The sequence below is a fragment of the Rhinopithecus roxellana genome, chromosome 14 (assembly GCF_007565055.1).
Source record: "Rhinopithecus roxellana isolate Shanxi Qingling chromosome 14, ASM756505v1, whole genome shotgun sequence".
Classification (NCBI taxonomy): domain Eukaryota; kingdom Metazoa; phylum Chordata; class Mammalia; order Primates; family Cercopithecidae; genus Rhinopithecus; species Rhinopithecus roxellana.
Genome location: NC_044562.1, coordinates 57,949,853 through 57,969,575, shown reverse-complemented (window position 1 = coordinate 57,969,575; position 19,723 = coordinate 57,949,853). Strand labels below are relative to the sequence as shown.

Genomic DNA, 19,723 nt, shown 5'->3' with positions numbered 1-19,723 from the left:
TAACTCATTTATCCTCCTCAACCGGTGAAGAGGCTGGTTCTGCCCAGTCACTGAATTCTGGTTTGATTCGCTTCCCACTCTTAATTTTTAAAAGAATTGCACAGTAACAGAAATTCATTGTAGAGAAATTAGAAAGTCTAATGAATAAAAAGGTTTTTTCTTTTTCATTTTAAAATAATGGTAGACTCACAAGAAGTTATTAAAACACACACACACACACACACACACACACAGCACAGAGAGGAAACTGTGTGTGCCCTTCACCCAGCTGGCAGAAAGTTCTAAGTCTATAATCTCAGGACTGGAAGACTACGACCTCTCAGACAGGAGGAGTCCGCATGCGCTGAATGGTGTCTATGTCAGCCCTGACAGCCCCTCCCACCTGTAGCCAGAGGGTGGACCCACACAAGGCCCCGGAGCCCCCATGCTGGCCAGCAGGGTCCACCTCCCAGGCCCACTGAGGAGCATTGTCTTCTGAGCAGGTGCCACCCTCACTCGATGTCCTGGAGATGGCTGTCACCTGTGACATAAAGCCACTCACCTCTGGAGGGCCTGGGGGCTCCTGAGGACTGGGGGGCCCTGCCCAGAGTCCCCCGAAGTGCACGGCTGTCACCCCATCCTCCCATCAACCATCAGTGGGACGCTGGTCCCCAAACTGCAGCCATGCCTTGGACAAGACCAAGGCCCTCGTGTGCGATGGCCCGGCCTCCAGAACTCCAGGAGGCTCTGAGGATCTGGGCCCAGGCGCAGACCCCATGGACTAGAGACTCTGAAAGGTCCAAGCCCCAGAGGTTGCCTGGGATGGGTGCAGTGGCCTGGCATGAGGGTGGTAGGTCCCTGGGGAAGCATCCGGGGCTGGTTTACAGGGGTGCAGCCGGTCATGGAGGGAGGCAGGTGGAAGTTGATCTTCCAAGACCAGCACCCTCTGTACATTCAAGTCTTTGACGCCTTCCCTACCACCTCCCCATGCCCACCTTGAGAGCCAGCCCCTCCCTGCTTCATCACTGGGAGAGGGGCACTGTCTCTGGACCATGCTGGATGCGTGCATCTGCAACCATTTTTCGGGCCCCCCCCAACACACCTAACATGCAAATAAAGCCACAGCAGAGCCCACGGGAGTGCTGGGTAAGAGCCACGTTTATTTCTTAATTGGACAGAGCCTCAAGTGCACACACAGTACAGGAACCTAGGGCTAACACTCGGGTGTATGACATCGGGACGAGCGTCATGACATCGGGACGGTGGCTATGATATGGGGTCTGGGGTGTGCCCACAGCAATCACATATGTACAAGCCAGGGACGCGGCCTCTGAGCCACAGGGGAACCAGGGGACTGGACTAACCACAGGAAGCACAGGCCCAGGGAGAAACGCAGGTCACCACAGCTGCTGTCCATCTGGGGGACTGCATGGCCCGGCCCCAGGGGTGAGGGAGTGTGCCTTCCGTGGTCCCCACACGGGTGTGGCTGGCATAGGACCAGTGCAGCAGCACAGCAAACACCTGTGACATCAGCCCCACCAGGGCCCCAGGTGCAGAGGACTCCAGGGACCAGGGTTGACAGGGAGGGCCACCTCATCACAGCCGTCCTGGGTGGGAGAGTTTGTGCCTGTGCAGCTGGTGAATGAAACATTGGCATCTTCCAAGGGATGACTCTCAGTGGGAGGCCTTGGACTTGGCACCCCTGGGCACTGGCCGGGTCTCATCAGAGCCCGAGTGCTGGTTGGCCTGGAGCCCGGCATCCCTCTCTATCTGGAGCCGCAGCAGAAGGAGCTCCCCCTTTCTGGTGGAGGATGGCTGCCCCCAAACCAAAACAAGCCCCCAGACTCGGCAGTATAAAGCATTAGATGAAGCCATCTGAGGGAGATGGCTTTCCAGATCTCACCTTCCCCACTTAGCAGGAACCAGCAGCCACGCTGGGCCTGACTGTCTCCTGACCACTGCACCCCGTGAGCACCTCCACACCAGCCCTCCACCTCACAGATGTGGAAACTGAGTCTTGGGGAGCTCAAGGAACTCAGCTAATGTGATCCCTAGGTGGTTTCTGGCAGAGAGAACTTCAAAAAGCCAGGTTTCCTGACTCAGGCGGCCTCCTCTCACCATCAGCTCTGGGTTTCTGGGCCCTGGCTCAGGCACCCCTCACTAGAGCAGGCCTGGAAGGAGGGAGTCGACGGGGGCTGCGGCGTGGCCCTGGGTCCTAGCCAAGGCCAAGACAGCACCTGGCCGAGAGGACACAGCCAGGCAGCCTCCATGGCAGTGGAGGCTTCTGAATTGAGGCAGCTCCCAGGCTTCTCCCCTCAGCCCATCCATGCCGCAAGTGCTCTGCAGGTTGGCTGGCCTCAGACACCTGCGACCTGGGGGCACCCAGACCCTTTGGAGGCCGCAGCCTCAGGCTGGCTGACCTGAGTGGGCCGTGGCAGGGCCTGCATCTCCTCTCGCCTGCCTGGGGCCCGTGGGGCTCTGACTCATCTCAGACCAGCGTGTTCTGCCCCTGCCTCTCCTTCCTGCCTGGACGCCAGAGCGGGTGCTTCTGCAAGAAGCTGTTCTGCATTCTCTCCTCTCTGCCTCTTGGCCCACTGCCTCCAGAGGACACCCATGGGGAGCACAGGCCACCTGGCTTCTGAATTTTATTCTGGGATGTGAATCCTCACTCACCTGGGAGATTTCCAAAGAAAACTGCTGTGTCCTGTGTCCTGCCTTCCCAGGCATGGCTTCCTGAGCCCTGATTCTTCCTCACAGAAACCCCTCATCAGCCCCTGGGAGAGCCTCCCAGGTAGGGGATGAGGGCGGCAGTGGCTACACTGCACCTGAGCCCAGGTATGAAAAGGCAAGCCCACGGTCCCAGCTCCCAAACAGGCTGTCCCAGGCAGGCAGCCACAGAGACTGCAGCCAGCGTGGGCCCCGGCCCGCCTGCCCTGCACCCCACTCTCCGAGGTGGAACTTCAGGGGTCCGAGCAACCTTCCCAGAGGAAAATCTCACACCAGAACCTTCCCATGTGGTGTGGAAGGCCCATGCTCCCCGACTCCCGAGCCGCTGCCTCTCCCCAGGCATGGGATCGGGGTCTCTGAGGCTCATGTCATCATCACGTGGGACAGCCTGGGAGGGTAGGAGCCTCAGAACCAGTGGGGTGCAGCGTCTCCCCCACTCCAGGAAGCAGGATCTGGTGAAAGTGCTGGGCGGTGCCAGAACACCTGGCTCTAGGTCTGGGGTGCCAGACCCGACGTAACTGCTCCCGTGGGCCACGGCGGGAGAGGGGCTCTGTTGCTCGGCTACTGTCTTTCCTTGAGCTAAAAAGAGCCCACATCGACCTCTGGGTGTGGGTGGGGAGGGCCCTAAAACCTCCCTAGGCCTCTGGACATGACTCCTATGACCAGACTCTCAGCCTGGGACTGGCCCCCGTGCTGTCCTGGATGGCCCTGGGACACTGGTGTCTGCAGAGGGGGTGAAATGGGACAAGAACAAAGGGACACTCCAGATGCAGAAGGGAAGAGCTCCTTAAAGACAGTAACCACTGAGCCAGCTGCCCTCCGTTACCCACCGACTGGGACACCCCACCCCATGGATTTTCTCAGTGGGACTCACAGAAACTCTGCCCTGGCAACAAAGAGAGGAAAGTCTTTGTAAGAAACCTGCTAGTGGCAAAATTTCTTCCCAGAAGCTACCTTGAGCTCACTCCATTTCTTACCGCAGCTGAAGAGGCTGCATCACAGCCCTCAACACCTAGACCGTCACCCTGAATTGCGACCTTCCCTGACATCCTGGTCTCAACCCATCACCCTTCCCTGATGGTCCGGGGACAGCACACAGCCCCATAGTTTGCACACTGGCGGGTGATCCTGACCCTGCTCCCTCCCAGTCCCCGCCCAGGACAGATCACAGCCTGGGTGCCGTCTGCCTCATCTCAGAGCTAGAGCCGAGTGTCACCCCAAACCCTTTCCTGGGGGAAGCTGCCGGAACTCTTCTTAGAGTCACATCTCAGGTGGCTGCCCAGAAGAGATGTGCGTTCTACCTCCCACCAGAGGAACTCACACCACTCTCCATGCCGCTCACACTTCAGGCACCAGAAGACCCCCCACCCTCCCTCACATACACCCAGGACCCATGTGGCTATGGAGAAGCCTGGGGCCCAGGTGATGCACCCATGTGCTAGCCCCAAGGTGCCCCACTGGTCCAGACAGCTCCTCACTGTGGCCTTCCAAGGTGTCCCTGCCCTGCCCTGCCTGTCCCTAGCAGGTTTGGGAGACACACGTGGGAACAAACGGGGTGGAGGTGTTTGGGGGTTCCATCTGAATATTACAGGGCTATGTGGAGGCATTAGAAATAAATACTTATAAATAGAACAAGTCTTATAGTTAATTTCCGAGTTGACCGTTTCAATGTCACTAACTAACGTATATTAATTATAAGTCTGTCTATGCTTAAAAAAATATTAGAACGGCAGCAAGAACCCCGTGACCTGTGCCCTTGGACCCCCCCAGCCCCTCCCAGCTTGTTCCACCAGAGCACATTATGCAAGAAGAACTGACACGTGCAGCCTCTGCTGAGAGCACAGCTGGTCGTGTGGCACAGGTCCCCGGGCCTGGCATGGGTGTCCCCTGGGGGGTCGACCCAGTCGTGGGCTGTCTGGCAGGAGAGGGGCCAGGTGGCAGGTGACAGGACAGACGAGGACAAGGGTGGGGATGGGCTGGGCTTGCCGGCTGTCATGGGAGGGCTCGGGTTCAGACCCGCATCTGGGCAGACCTCCTTCTGGAGAGCTTGGACCTGCAGGAGAGTTGGGAGAGGCGGCGTGGTCAGGCCAGTAACACCTGCAGGCCATATCCACCACACCCTCCGCAGGCAGGCAGCCGTGAGGGGCAGCCACAGACCCCATGTCCCCACTGGTTCCCTCACCACCTGGGGAAGGGACTGAATCTCTGCTTCCAGTGTGTAGGACTCAGCCCACCTGTCCCCTTCTGCACCCTGCTTTTCACATCCCTGCTGTGGGAGGGACCAGCTCCTTCCGCAGCCTGCCCCAGGGCACGCGGTTTCCCCATGCCAAGGCCACTGGGTGAGGATGTAATTTTGAAAGTATGGCCTGGGATTTATCACTCCACAAGAAGCCATGACTCAGGGAGTGTTAACAGCCCTAAGGGTGTCCCCAGCCCACACAAGTGAGGGCAGGCCGCACCGCCTTCCCCTGGCCACACTGCTTCCCCAGGCGGCCTTGCAGGCAGGACCCCTGGCAGAGCAACCACACCCTGCGGCTGGCCCTACTGAATGGTCCCTGCCAGGAAGGGATTGAGGGCAGGACCCCCGGGAGAGCAGTCTCATCCTCCAGGCTCTACCAAATGGTCCTGACCAGGAGCCGGTTGAGGGCAGGACCCCCGTGGTAGCAACCTCGCCCTGCAGGCGGCCCTACCGTATGGTTCCAGCCAGGAGGGGGTTGAAGGCGTACAGCCAGTCGTGCATGTCCTTGTCACTGGCGGCCTGCAGCAGGATGCCACGGTGTTCCGTGCACACCGCGAACGTGTTGGGTGTCTGCAGAGGGAGGATGCTGGTGAGGAGGTGCCAGGCCATGTGGTCAGCACACCACCCTCCTGCTCCCCAGGGCCCAGGCAGGCAGGGAAGGGGCACCGCCAGGAAAGTCCCAGGGAGGGGACACAGAGGGAAAGGCTGACCCAGCCAGGGCTGTGACTGCCTTCTGGACGCGTCTGCAGCTGGTGGTCCCAGGACACCCTCACCACTGCTCTGCATCCCCACGGGACATGCATGCCCCACATGGCCCCTGCTCCCTGGGACCCTGGCTGGGTTGCTGGTCCAGATGTGGGTCCACACCACCCACCTCCACCACAGGGAATCAAAAAACCATCTCGTAGACACTGGGACCACCTCCAGATGGCTCAGAGAAACTTCTCCTCTGGCCAGCCTGAAGAAGTCTGGGCTCCTGAACTTGTCCAGGGCGATTTCAGCTGCAGGGGCCGGGCAGAGTGGGGGTAGGAGGGCTCCTTTGAGCCCTGTGGCTCTCCCATTTCTGCAGGGCTGGTGCCACCACCTTGGGTGACTCCAGAGGAGGGGACATGGCTGCGGCCATCACACAGGAGAATACTAATGCTTGCCCTGACCGGAGCCCATCCCCACTAGCTGTCACCAGGAGCATGAGCCCCATGAGCAGGCAGAGGCCTGAGGCTGAGTCCGTGAGCCTGGTCTCTGTGGAACAGGATGGAGGGCCAGAGTCCGGGGTGAGCAGAAGGGCCTCCTGCTCCAACGCAGGGCTGCAGAGGGCGGCGGCTCAGCTCCTGCCCTGCTGGGGTTCCCGGTGCCCGAGCCGAAGCCGGGTCCAGCCGCACCTTGAGCATAGCCTGCTGGTCTTCGCTGTACTCCACCTGGGCGGTGGCCAGGTTGAGCACAAACCGCTCCACGGTGTCCTTGTCACTGTTGTACATGTAGGCGTAGGGGCGCCGCACCACCACGAAGCGCCTGGCCCAGCCCGACGTGTGCGGCTCCAGGAAGTGCAGGTACCCCTTCTTGGAGACGATCGGGCTGAGGGCAGAGAGCTGCTTGCTGGGGCCCTCGGTGGGGGTGGCAGCTGACTTGGGCGCTCACCGTCCACCACCCAGAGCTGGGACACAGCAGTGCCACCCACCTCCCCAGCCAGAAAGCGGGTCGAGGCATCGAAGGGTGCCTGGCAGAACCCTGACCCAGCAGGCCGGAGACCAGACCACCCACCCAGCTCTGGGCCTCAGTTTCCCCCCATAAAATGGAAAACCTTAAAGAAAAAAGCTAAAGTTGCTGCAAGGCTGCCATACGTGCCCCGTGACCACGAGTTCCCCACCTGGGCCTTGGCTCTGACCCCACCCACTCCTCTGTGCTCTGTGCTGGTTCCCAGCCCAGGCATGTGAGTCCCAGGGGCCTGCCTGACCTCCCAGCATGGAGCTGCCCCTGCATGTGGGTTAGGGGCAGCCTGCCTGAACCTCCAGTATGGGGGTCGGGCAACCTGCCTGTCTCCCCAAGTATGAGGGTCCCATACTTGGGACCTGCGCCCCCAGTATGGGGATCAGGGTGGCCTGCCTGTCCCCTGTCAGCACAGAGCTGGTGGCGGTGCTTTCCAGGGGGGGCCCACACACCTGACTCGGATCTCCTGGATGTCAGGAACCAGCAGGCGCTGGGGCTCCTTGTCTGTCTCTGTTGCCCGGGCAGGGGAAGGGAGCTTCTTGGAGTCAGCCTCTGGAAGCAGCTCAGGCTCTGGGCTGGCTGGCCGGGAGCAGGGCTGTGGGGTCCTGGGAAGCAGAGGGAAGTGCTGCACACTGCAGACCTCCCTGGGCCTAGGGCCATCTCCCCCAGGCTGCACCCTCCTCAGAGCCGCAGTAGGGCACCTTCGTGGGGTCTCCCAAGCTGTGCCCACAGTGGGAGCTCCTGGGGCCCGTCCACCAGGACAGCCAAGCTTGTGCCCAATTCCAGGAAGTGCTGGGCTTGGTGGGGAGGGTCCCCCAGGAACCTCAGGGCCCCAGCCAGGGAGCCTGTGCCCCACTCCATGCCTTTCTCCCAGTGGCTCTCCTGCCCCCACCTCCACCCTGTGAAAGCAAGTCCAGCATCTCTTTAATTCCACAATTAGACTGAAGGTGACACGAGGTTCTAAGGAGCCACTGGAGCAGAGGGCACAGCTGGCCTCCCGTATGGGCCCCCTACATGGGCCAGGCCCCACACGACTTGACCCGGTGGTCAAGGAGGCCTGCAGAAGACAAGGCCAGCTGACGCCACTGTCTTTCTTTTTTAAGCCAAAATTTGGAACCCTTAAGGCATTTTAAAACAAGAGTGAAAACCATCTGCCTGCTTATGAATCGGACATAAGGGGTTCATATGGGGTCTCTTCCAAATGCGGACCTGCAGGGGCCAGGTGTTCCCACCGCAATACTGACCCTAACAGCGCCCACGCCCTCTTTCATAACCTTTTCTTTTTCCATTATTTTATAAGCACTGTCTCAGGAAAAGGGAGCTTTAGCTTGTTTTCCAGGCATTTCTGGTCTTCTTCAGGGAAGAGAACACACACACTAGGATGGAGCTGGCGGGGCACAGGTGCCCTCTGAGAGGGCTGCAGACTCCACTTCTCCAGGCCCTTCCCTCAGCCTGTGGCCATCCCGAGACACTTGGCCATTGGGGCCCCCCGTTCTGTGCTCTCCGTGCCCGAGTCATGGCCATTGCCATGGGTCGGCCGTGGTGCCAGAAGCCTCTCCGGGAGCCTAGAGCTCACTCACCTCAGGTCAGTGGCACCATACCGCCCTTCAACCAGAGAGGGGCAAGTGGAGGAGGGGGTGAGAGTGGCTGCCCCTAGAGGGGACATCGATGGGTCCCGGAGCAGGGTGACAGACATCTCAGAGAGCTGCGGAGGAGAGAAGGTATTTTTCAGGGGACACAGGGAAGTGGGGTCTCCGGCCTCCGCAGGTGCTGCTCCCTGTGCCTGCGTTTACCCTGCACCTGCTGCTCAGGGCACCCCACCCCTCCTACCAGCAGCCTTGGCTCAAAGTTGGCCAGTTCAAGACCCCTGGCCCCCTTCAGCCCCTGCGGCCCCTGGCCAGCCCCTCCCAGCACTTCAGGCTCTGACCTGACCCAGTCAGCCACCCCACCAATGCCTCGAGGAGTGGGCTGGGTAAGCTCTGCCCTGCTGCCTCCTGCCCATGCCAGCATGAGGTGGCGATGGGTGTGCCATGGGGGCAAAGAAAGCTGTGGGCCAGGGCTGGATGCAGCACAGGGGCAATTTCCCAGGTTATGGGGTGGGGTCGGTCCCAGGAGGAGGAGGGACAGCCAAGTGGGGGCTTGGCCAGAGGCCACAGGGTGACGGCCAGACAGGGTGGGGGCCAGGAAAACAGCAAAAGCCTGCAAGCACATGGGTGCATCCCAGGTCACAGGACCCACCCGGCCCCTCACTCATGTTCCCACCTCCCATGGACTCCAGGCTGACCCAGGGAAACCAGCCACTTAGCTATGAGGTGTCTCTCTGCACTGAGATGTGTTCCTAGGAAACTCTTAACTGCCTTTTCCCACTCAGAATGGGAGTCTTCCTCAGGGACCACTGCCTATGGGGGCCCGAGCCCCGCAGGGCAGCCTGGTGCAGCCCCTCCACACCCACCTTGCTCTCGCTGGCACTGACGCAGACGTGGCTGTGTGTGTACTCTCTGTTGAACGTGTGCGTGAGGAGGCGCAAGCACTGTGGACAGAACACACACGTGGTCAGGGGCCAGGCCTCCTGGGACGCTGCTCAGCCAGCCTTGCAGGCTCTTCTACCCACCCTTCCCCAGACACAGGTGGGTTCCGACACCGCAGCACAGCGGGTCAAGGTGGACAGCACTTCCACCCCGCCCGTCATTGCGTGAGCCCAGGAAGCCTCCCAGGGTCAGGCTCAGGCTCAGGGCCTGGTGTGAGGGCCAGAGGCATGCTGCCTCCAGTATGGGAGGCCTTCCCAGAGGCCCGTTAAGCCACCAAAAGAGCCACTTGTGGGTGGAAGTAGTCAGCTCCCCATCAGCACAGGTATTCAAAAGAGAGCGAATCATTGCTTGGGAAGGGAGGCTGCAAAAGGCACCCAACTTTCAGTGTAGGTGGGGTGGAGTCAGCAGGCAAGGGGACCCTAGGGACCCTTCGAGCTCCTAACTCCTTGTGGTGCTAACCAGAGCAGCCATGGGCAAGGCTGGGTTGCCGGAGTTGCCCAGGAATGACTCAGGGCCCTTGAGGGCCTGGGGCTACGGCTGTGCTGCCCACCAGCTGGACCCACCTTGACAGCCAGCTCCCGCTGTCTCTCATTGGGAGCCTCCAGAGGTGATGGGCGGCCCTCAGTCGAGAGCGGGGAGGAGGCGCTGGAGGAGCCGTGGGACTCAGAGTCCTCGCTGAAGGCCGGGGACAGTGCCTCTGGGATAGGCCGCTGGGTGGTCTCCAGCTTCTCCCGCAGGAGCAGGTAGTGCCTGGTCTTCTCCACCTTCACACAGGACACAAGGCCTTACCTGCTGCACTTCAGGGGTGACCTCTGGAGCTGGGCTCAGCCTCAGCAGCAGCATGACCCTCTGGGCAGACCCCTGGAGAGCCCCCCTTTCCCCTGGGCTAAGACTGGAGACTGATGGCCCTCAGCTGTGAAATGACGGAACAGATCCTGGCGCTCCAGGGTTGACAGCACTCAGCCCCCACCCCAGCCCTGCTGCCTTCATGGCCAGCAAGCAAGCTGCTCCCTCTCGGACACATGTATCTCACGCGCCAGGTTGTGGGGCAGGGCTGTGCTGCCCTGCAGTGCTGGAGGCCTCGGGAGAGGGCTGAGGGGTGGGCACAGCCCTGGCCTCACGCATCTCACACGTCACGCATCACGTGTCACACACACTCGGCCCGAGGCAGCGCCTAGATGCTGCATGTTGGTTTTCCTGATCAAAGCCACAGAGGGCAGCCCGGTCTTGTGACTTTCCTTCCGGGTCCCTTTCTGGCCTCTGTCTATATGCCTGAGTCTCCCTCGGCTAACTCCAGAGCATGCCTCTGTGCTACACCGGCTGTGTTTCTGTCATGCGCCACGCAGCCCCGCGGTGCACACTGGAGCATCACATGCTCCTCCTGCAGGTGGCTGTGACTCCCGACGCGCTGTGCTGCACCCCAGTGGGCACCAGGCACTGGGCCCTCTCCTCGTGGCTGCAGACAAAGCCACGTGGGCATGACCATGCAGGCCTCATCCTCTGAGGCTGCCTCACCTCCTGCAGGAGGCTCAGCTTCTCCAGCTCCCACTGGTGGTCCAGAATGAGACTGTCGCTCCGGGGCCTCCAGCCCGCCAGGTTCTCCTCGCCCCGGACGTAGGCCACAGATGTGTCCAGGACTCGCCGGCGCCGGCGCTGCATCCCTGGACGGAGGATGCGGACACCCCATCCGGACCTGATGGGTGGCTGCTCCTCCCACCCACCCTAGAGGTCCGCCCGCCTCTGCAACTGCCTCCCCTCTGGGGTGAAGATGAGTTTCCCCTGGTCCTTGGTCCACCCTGGGGCCCAAAGAGCCATGCAGGCCCCCTCCAGAGGAAGTTATCCAGCCCGGCGTCCCATGGCCATCTGGGCTGTGCCTTGGGAACCCAAGGAAGCCAGCAGGCCTGACTCTCCTCCCTCACTCTCCTCCCATCTCGGAACAACTCCAGAAGCCACAAGGTGAGTGCCTGTGTTCTGTGAGGGATCCCCCTGCAAATGGCAGCTTAGCTGTGGTCACCCCGAGTGGGCAGGGGTCGAACAGTCCAGGAACCCACCCAGTGAGAGCAGGGCAGATACCTACCTGGGCTGCCCGCGTCAGCCACGTGGCACAGGCTGAGCTCGTACACGCCGGTCACACGGTTACTGCGGGGAGTAGAAGGAGTGACATGCAGTCACCAGGCCCCGCAGTGGGGACACACAGCCAACCTGGCTGCTGACTTTCCCCACTATCAACCGCACATTCAGCCTGGCTGGGGCGTCGAGGTCCCTGAGCTACAGCCCCTGCTCAGAGTCCTCATCCCAGACCCCCTCCGGCCCCCAGAGAAAAGATGTATTGACTGGTCTTGCTCAGGTGCCCATGGGGCTGTGACCTGCCCCGACAGCAGCCTCCACTTTGTCCCAGCCCAGGGGAGACACAGGCAGCATGAGCACAGCATCTGGCATCTCCAGTCCCTCCAGGGCATCGAGAGCCCCGCAGGCCCCGTACCCCACAGAGCAGCCCCGTACCCCACAGAGCAGGCCCCGTACCCTGCAGAGCGGTCCCGTACCCCGCAGAGCGGCCCCGTACCCCGCAGAGCAGGCCCCGTACCCCGCAGAGCAGCCCCGTACCCCGCAGACCAGGCCCCGTACCCCGCAGAGCGGCCCCGTACCCGCAGAGCAGGCTCCGTACCCCGCAGAGCGGCCCCGTACCCCGCAGAGCAGGCCCCGTACCCCGCAGAGCGGCCCCGTACCCCGCAGAGCAGGCCCCGTACCCCACAGAGCGGCCCCGTACCCCGTAGAGCAGGCCCCGTACCCCGCAGAGCGGCCCCTGTACCCCGCAGAGCAGCCCCGTACCCCGCAGAGCAGCCCCACTGTGCCCAGGACAGATTCTGAGAGCACCGCAGTCACCCTCCCACAGACAGGTCGGTGGCACTGCACAATTACTGAGTGACCTCCAGAATGACCAGTCAGCCCTTGAGGACACTGGGTCCTGACCCCCAAGCTTTTTCCTCCCAGCTGTGCCCAGTGTGAACCTGGATACCAGGTCCCTGTGGCAGACCACGGGGAGACCCACTGAAGGTAGCCATGGGTGCCCGGTAGCCTTGGCGGCCCTGCTGTCAGGGCCCTGACATTCCAGCTCATTCTCCCCCACCCCCAAGAGTGCAAGCACGTGGTCAGCACGCAAGCACGGCTGGTCCTGGTGTTTGGTTTCTGGCTCCCCAAGGTGCCAACAGCCTCCAAGAAGAGCCACCCAGCACGTTCTGTGGGAAGCTGTGTCCAGAGCCCCCTTCCAGGCACCGCCCATGTATCCAGCTTCTCCTTCAGTGCCTTGTGGGCAGTCCCATGGCACAGGTTCCTGTGGTCCCCAGGGAAGACGGTCACCGGCAGTGGGGCACGGTGTGGCCCCAGGATCACCCACTGCGGAGGTTGCAGTGAGACTGCCTGCCCCTCCTCCCGTCCCCCGTAGGCTGGCCCTCAAGTCCCTCATACTGGTGTCGGTGTACCCTGCAGGAACCATGGCCTCCACGGAGTCTCCATCTGGGGTGAGCAGGAGGGGACTGAGCACAGGGAGCCAGCCAGGAGTGTGGCCGGGCCTCGCACAGGGTGAGCTGCCGGGTGGCCCAAGGACCGCTGCCAGGCAGAGCCACACCTGGCCTGCACCGAGACCAGGGTGGGAGTCCCTGTGGCCCTCACCCCTAGGGGCTTACCTCTCCGAGGCCCGAAGGCTCCCACTGCCAAAGAGGTTGCGGATGGAGCGTGAGGCTGGCAGCTTGGCGTCGCGGGAATAGAAGACCATGCAGAAGTCCTTGGTGATGACGGCTGGCTGGGTGCAGTTCTCCATCTGAGATAGACGGGGGTGGGGCTCAGGCACAAGGATACCCCAAGTGCCCAGGTGCCCTTCTAGTCTTCTCCTGGGGCACAATGCCCAGCACCAACGGGCAGCCCCAGGGCCTTCCCAGGGTCTCAGGTGTGGCCTGGACCCAGGCAGGAGAAAGTCTCTGCTCCTGCCCTCAAGTCAAACCCCACTGGGGACAGGCAGCCACAGCCCTGTGCATGCCTGGGCTACATGAGGGACTGGTCTCCACGTGTGGGGACCCCGAGGGTCCCAGGCACAGGCCCACTGCTCGGGCCTCAGCTGCCTCACCATAAAATTGGGGCGACACAGGCTGGGCGCGATGGCTCAAGCCTGTAATCCCAGCACTCTGGGAGGCCGAGATGGGCGGATCACAAGGTCAGGAGATCGAGACCATCCTGGCTAACACGGTGAAACCCCGTCTCTACTAAAAAAATACAAAAAAACTAGCCGGGCGAGGTGGCGGGCACCTGTAGTTCCAGCTACTCGGGAGGCTGAGGCAGGAGAATGGCGTGAACCCGGGAGGCAGAACTTGCAGTGAGCCGAGATCCAGCCACGGCACTCCAGCCTGGGCGACAGAGTGAGACTCTGTCTCAAAAAAAAAAAGAACAAAAAAACAAAAAAATTGGGGCGACACCCTCCCCGACCCTGGAATGTCTGTGAGGATTAAACCGGGTCTTGTTTGAACACAAGCATTTTAACTCAAACACCACAGAAAACAACTTCCTGGTGGATGACACGCTGACTGCTAAACAGCTGGCCCCTGTGTCTTCCTGAAGTAGGGGCAGTTGCTATGCACAGCTGAAGAGTCCCAAGCACTCGCTGGGAAGAGCTCGGCCAACATCTCCTCAGCACAACCTCACCACCGTCCGGTGAGATGGTCACGCCATCCCCATGTGAAGCCGGAATAATTTGGCTCTAACTAAGGAGAGGGGACATGCTTGCAGATGCCCCCACCCACTGCTCCCCACCCTCCCTCTCCCTCACTACTATGACTAGCAAGAAACACCCACACTTCCAGCTGCCTCTTGCACTTGGAAGGGAGGCCACAGCCCAGGTCTGGCCACGGCCTGTGGACTGCAGACTCCTGGGGGGCCGTGGGGATGGGATACTTCTGTTTCTGTGCTGCCCGGAACGCAGACACAACGTCTGGTGGTCCTTGCATCCCAAGGACAACACCCACACACTAAGTTTAGCAGAGTGAGTTAACTGCCATTCAAAGCACACGGAGACCGGGCGTGGTGGCTGACGCCTGTAATCCCAGCACTTTGGGAGGCTGAGGTGGGTGGATCACCTGAGGTCAGGAGTTTGAGAACAAACTGGCCAACATGGCAAAACCCCATCTCTACTAAAAATTCAAACATTAGCCGGGCGTGGTGGCGGGCACCTGTAATCCCAGCTACTTGGGAGGCTGAGGCAGGAGAATCGCTTGAACCCGGGAAGAGGAGGTTGCAGTGAAACTGCGCCATTGCACTCCAGCCTGGGCGACAAGAGTGAGACTCTGTCTTTAAAAAAAAAAAAAAAAAAAAATGCACATGAATTTATGTATTCAACCTTGTAGTTCAGTTTTTTTTTTTTTTTTTTTTTCCAAAAAGGTACACGAATTTAACCCAGGAACTTAAGAACTTGAGAAGTCGTCTGGGTCATCTGGGGTTGTCCAGAGCTTACAAGAACCTCAAGCTTCGGGTCTGGGTGGTTTTGATGGAATGCCCTGGCATAGGTGCCTTGCCTCGATATAAGCAGAGAGCGTCATGTAGATTTTCTCTCGGTAAGGGGTGACCCGGTTCAGCAGGAGAGAGTTGTGCATGGAGCTGTCCCACGCAGCCTCAAATTGGTAAAAGGTCCTGAAAGGAAGCAGAGATGAAGTAGAAGTTGATGGCATGGGGGCTGCTCTCAGCCATGTCGGAGACATGCAGACAGACAGAGTGACAGACGTGGGGCAGCCGCAAGGGAGCGGCCGGGGGCACAGGCTGGAAGCCCGGGCGGCGGTACCAGGAAAGACGGCTCCCTCCTTACTCAGGACCCAGAGAGTAGGGTCTCTTAGACGCCCTGATGGGAGCAAGCCCAGCATTTTCCCAGCACCACCACAAATGGTGCCCCAGCTGTCACGCTGAGGCTGGAAGGAGAGGAGGCAGCAGGGAATGAGAACAAGAAGGGCAGAGAGGGAAGGGAAGAGGGAGGCAGGACAGGGAGCTGGGACGTGGGGAACACAGGGAAGAGAGAGGGGAGGGCAGGAGGAAAGGACTCGGGCAGAGAAGAGAAGAAGGACAGAGGCAGGGAGGGAGAAGGCAGAGCTTGCACCGGGCCCACCCCAGCCTCAGTCTGAGTAAGGAGGCACCACCATCTCTCCCTGGACCTGAAGGGGACCTGCCCGGGTTTGACAAAAACCTCCATGGTCCATCTCCTCTGACAATGGACTCACCCTTGGTCCATCGGGCAGAGGAAGGCCCCGGGGGGAGGATGCTTGGCATGGAGGCAGGGCGGCTGCTGCGAGGCCGTGTGCAAGAGTGTCTCTCTGTTAACACACGGGAGACAGCGGCGGCCTCGCTGTGTCCCTGATCCCCAACCTGGAGTTACGGTGAGCACAGCCTGAACCAGCTGCCCATTAACCCTGTCCCAGGGTGGCTCAGGGCCAACCCCAGGGGCCTGGGATTTTACATCCCCATGGGGTTGAACTGCATTCCACAAACGCTTTGGGTGCCATCTACTCCGGAACAGGGTTTTCTGTCACGTGAGAGTTCCTGTTTGCAGCCCTCTGGATGGCGGAGTGACAGAATTCCTTCCTCAGGCCTGGTGCTCACAGGGAGGACTGGTCACAGCCAACGTGGACAATTTGCCTGAATCCAGAGTGTGGCCACTCTGCAGACCCTGAGCAGCAGGTTCAGCTCCCCCACCCCACCACCCGCCCAGCCTCGCCCAGCTCCCCTCCAAGCATCCTCACAAGGACACAGTTCAGAGACATCGACACACACAGCTGGGCGGCCACGCAGGCTCCAAGGCGGCCGGGCCCCTCCAGAGACCGCGGTGGAGCCCAGGTGGCACCAGGCTGCCCTGTCTACTACACAGCATGGTCTGGGATGCAGGGCATGGGTCTCACAGGTCGGGGGTGTGGAAGGAAGCAGGGACCAGGGAGGGCTGCTGTTGGACACACGTCACGGAGGAGCAATCCCGGGAAAGTGAGGACAGTGGGTGGTCAGAGAAAGGGCATAGAAGCAGGCAGACGCCGAGGAGAAAGGAACTCGGAAGAGCAGAAGAGGACAGACCAAGCAAGGGTGGAAGAGAAAAGTGAGCTGTACCTAGTGTCATTTCCCAATGAAACGCTAAAGGTGGAGGCAGCCAGGACACACACGTACACACACAGAAGAAATGGAGACGTCAGAACAAGCACCGGCACAAGACCCAGGGCAGAAAACTTAGGAGCTCTGCAGGCACACGCTGGATCTCACGGCCCCCAAGCTCTCGCTGCACACAGGGCTGGGGTGCAAGCCCCACGTGGGGCCCCTGGCCCTGGCCCTGCAGACACCCCCTTCCCTGGGGTTTGCAGTGAGAGCCTTGCGTCTGTCCTCAGTCGGACCAGGTGGATGCCTGGGAGCCAGGACAAAGGCCTGGAGGGATTTACTCCTCTCCTGGAACATTGCGGGATCCTGTGGAGGGTCTGGGCTGCAGGCCAGGGCTGGAGCCACTGCAGCCTGACCCGGAACAAGCGCCTCAGACTGCCTGGAACACCGCAGAGCCACTTCACAGCTGCATAGCCTCAGGATGTCACCAACAGCTCTGTGCCCCATTTCCTTGCAAGTACCATGGGGCAGTAATTGCCCCTACCTCAAGATGTCTTGCAGATTAAATGAGCTAATACTTGAGCGCAATGAGAACACAACCTGGAGCTGGTTCATGTCAGCATCACTATCTTCACTATCTGGTACACGTCAGCATCGCTATCTGGTACACGTCAGCATCGCTATCTGGTATATGTCAGCATCACTATCTGGTATACGTCACTATCTAGTACATTCTAGCATCGCTATCATCCTCATTACCTCTATGCACTGGGTAAGGCCCAGCCTGCAGTTCCCACCAGCTCTGTCTCTCCTGCTGGGCCCAAGCATTCAGTCCCGTGCTGGACCCTCTATCTTCTGCCTCCAAAGTCCCTAAAGGGCCTCAGCTTGCTTCTCTTCCCCTTCCTTCTCTTCCATCTCTGTGTGTGCAGACACAGCCCACCCGTCCCTCACCCCTTGGCCCCAGGATCAGAACCAGCAGGTCTTTTCCAGCATCAGCACCTACTCCCTTCTGTGCACCCTTCAGAAAGCACCAGGTCCTCCCAGCCCAGGCACTCCTCAGTCATCAGGAACCATATTCCTGCCCCATCCTGGGGCTCCTTGGCCCCAAGTGGGACACAGCAAAGGAACAAGCCCAGTGAGGCAGGCAGGACCCTAAGGCCCAGCCAGGGGCTGCCCCTTAGAGCAAGTGGACTCTGCTGGAGCCAGGCCTGGGCTGTAAGTAGAACATGAACCCACTTCCACATGAGGCCCATAACAACCCCCTTGGGGGTCCTAGCAGAGAATTTCTCAGTCCAGGTAGCATGTGGCTTTGCCCTGCTCAGACCCCAGTGGACTAGAATCTCTCTGAGAACCTGACTGTGGTGGAGTCTCACATGTGAGCTGGGGAGAGAATGGTGGGAGGGGGCCTTATAGGACTCTGTGCACAGCAGGGACGGGGTCTTCCCATACCACTGTCCCATCCCCCAGGTGCCAAGATGGCCAGCCGGACCAGGGTCTGACATGGGCACAGCCATGGTGCTGTCCTTAGGTCATTTCCAAACTGCTGGTCAGCCCTAGAGGCCTCCCACTCTGCCCAGGGGAGCTGCACACAAAATGCCTCTCAACCAGCCCTTGGCCCACATCCTGCCTGGCTCCAGCAGGTCACGGGCAGCAGACCCTGGAATCTCAGGCCAGGAGAGTCCCTGGCAACATTCTTTAGTCCCCCTACTCCCCTCAAGCCTCTACAGAAGGAGGACAGGTCTTACCCAGATCCCAAGTGAGACTAGAGGGGACAATGGCTGGTGGATCGGAGTGGAGCAGGCTGGCAGAGTAGCAGCTCACCCACACGGGACATACATGGGACCCACACTGCCAGCTGGGGCCCACCAAGCTTGCAGGGCACAGCATGGGAACCACTGACAGGTGCCCCGCGATCATACAGCAGGAAACCAAGACCCAGGAAGGCTGAGAGGTGGCCAAGATCACCCTGCCATGGCAAAAACTGCAGGATGTGGGCTGGGAGGGCCTTGGAGACCACTCCAGGACCCCCACTCCAGGAGCGGGCGTGAGGTTGCCCCAGGCCCTGTCCCCTGAAGCCCCCTCACTCTATCCCACGTGACAGCTGCCAAACCCTCAGAATCATCACAAGAGGAAACATGCAGTCCGGATGTGGAGGCCCAGGTTCTCCAGCGAGGTGATCTACCAGGCTGAGGCCACAGATGGCAGCCAGGGCAGACCCTCCTCACCCGTGGGGAACATGATCCCAGCAGAAGACTTGATCCAATGTGAACACACAGCTAAGAGCAGGGGATTGTGCTTGAACCCCGACCTCAGGGATACGGTTCACAGGATCTGGACGTGACACAACACAGTCATGTGGCACCACCGACCAAGCAATCCAAGAATGGAGCAGAGAACATAGGCAGCCCAAGTCTGTCTCTGGGATGAAAGCTGGAAGCAGGATTCGCACAGGGCCCAGCCAATTGGAGCAGGCTGGGCCAGGCATCCCTGAGGGCCACAGCCTGAGCCAGCTCTGTAGCCTCTCCACCTCCAGCCTGAGTCCTGGTCAGTGCTGGCTCCACTCTCCCAGCCCCCTGAGGGCAGTTGCAGGCTCCCTCCTCGCCTGACTGAGCCCTGCCCCTGGGCTCTGTCCTGTGGGGAAATGTACAACTGGGAAGCCTGACGGTGCCCTTGAGAGTTCGAAAACTGGCATGGGGGCAAACCTGCAGTAGGTCCACCCAGAGACAGGAGAGATTTTACAGCTAGGCCGGCGAGAAGGAAGTGGGTGGAGTCAGGAAGCCTCCCTGGAGGAGGGTCCCTTGCAGCTGGATTTCAAATCCCACGAAGGACTTAGACATAGGGGCTGGGATGGTGGGCATACCACATGCCAGATACCAGGCACAGGCACAACAGAAGCAGGGAGATGGTGGGGGCGCAGCTGGAGAGAGCTGCATCCTGTCCCCACAGGCTGAGGAATGCATGGACTCTGAGCATCATCGGATGCGGCTCTGGCCCCGGGCTCCACCAGCAGCACTGGGCTGCAGCCACTGACAGCCAGAGCTGATGCCCCAACCGTGTGCCACCCCTGAAGCCGTGCCAGCTGGGAGACAACCAGCATGTCACTGCTCCCCACCAGCTCCACCGGACGACATGGCCCTGGAGGTCGCTGTCCTCAGAGAAGGAGAATCCTAGACCAGATCTGGCCTCAGAGGCAGTGCCAGGTCGGGGGCTTGGCCTCTTCCACTCTCCCCTCCACCTCTGCTTTTGTGCCCCCAGCTCAGGCAAGCTCACTCTTTCCTGGTGAGCCCTCCCCACTGGGAAGATCCCCACAGTCCCCTTGCCCTGGCTGACACCATCACGGGACTCCAGCTCCAGAATGAGGGCCAACAGTCCCCATCACTGCTGTGCCACAGGGCCAGGACACAGCCTGCTTGGTTAGTGCCTGCTATGGGGATTGGAG

General features: G+C 60.5%; 1 protein-coding gene across 5 annotated transcripts in view; it reads right to left on the bottom strand.

Moving 5' to 3' along the window:
- Window positions 1-1,118: 1,118 nt before the first annotated feature.
- Window positions 1,119-19,723, bottom strand: part of KIF1A (kinesin family member 1A) — a 113,008-nt gene continuing 94,403 nt past the window's right edge. For 4 of the 5 annotated variants that reach the window (XM_030916630.1, XM_030916627.1, XM_030916628.1 and 1 more), the window contains 11 exons: window positions 14,736-14,850; window positions 12,861-12,994; window positions 11,255-11,316; window positions 10,693-10,838; window positions 9,741-9,941; window positions 9,102-9,179; window positions 8,230-8,354; window positions 7,102-7,254; window positions 6,325-6,517; window positions 5,397-5,515; window positions 1,126-4,759 (listed from right to left, as the gene is read on the bottom strand). In XM_030916630.1, coding sequence (XP_030772490.1) covers window positions 4,717-4,759; window positions 5,397-5,515; window positions 6,325-6,517; window positions 7,102-7,254; window positions 8,230-8,354; window positions 9,102-9,179; window positions 9,741-9,941; window positions 10,693-10,838; window positions 11,255-11,316; window positions 12,861-12,994; window positions 14,736-14,850 — 1,369 coding nt within the window. In that variant the 3' untranslated portion in view covers window positions 1,126-4,716. Of the gene's footprint in view, window positions 4,760-5,396; window positions 5,516-6,324; window positions 6,518-7,101; window positions 7,255-8,229; window positions 8,355-9,101; window positions 9,180-9,740; window positions 9,942-10,692; window positions 10,839-11,254; window positions 11,317-12,860; window positions 12,995-14,735; window positions 14,851-19,723 lie in introns of all 5 variants that reach the window. The other variant, XM_010377021.2, reaches the window with a different exon arrangement.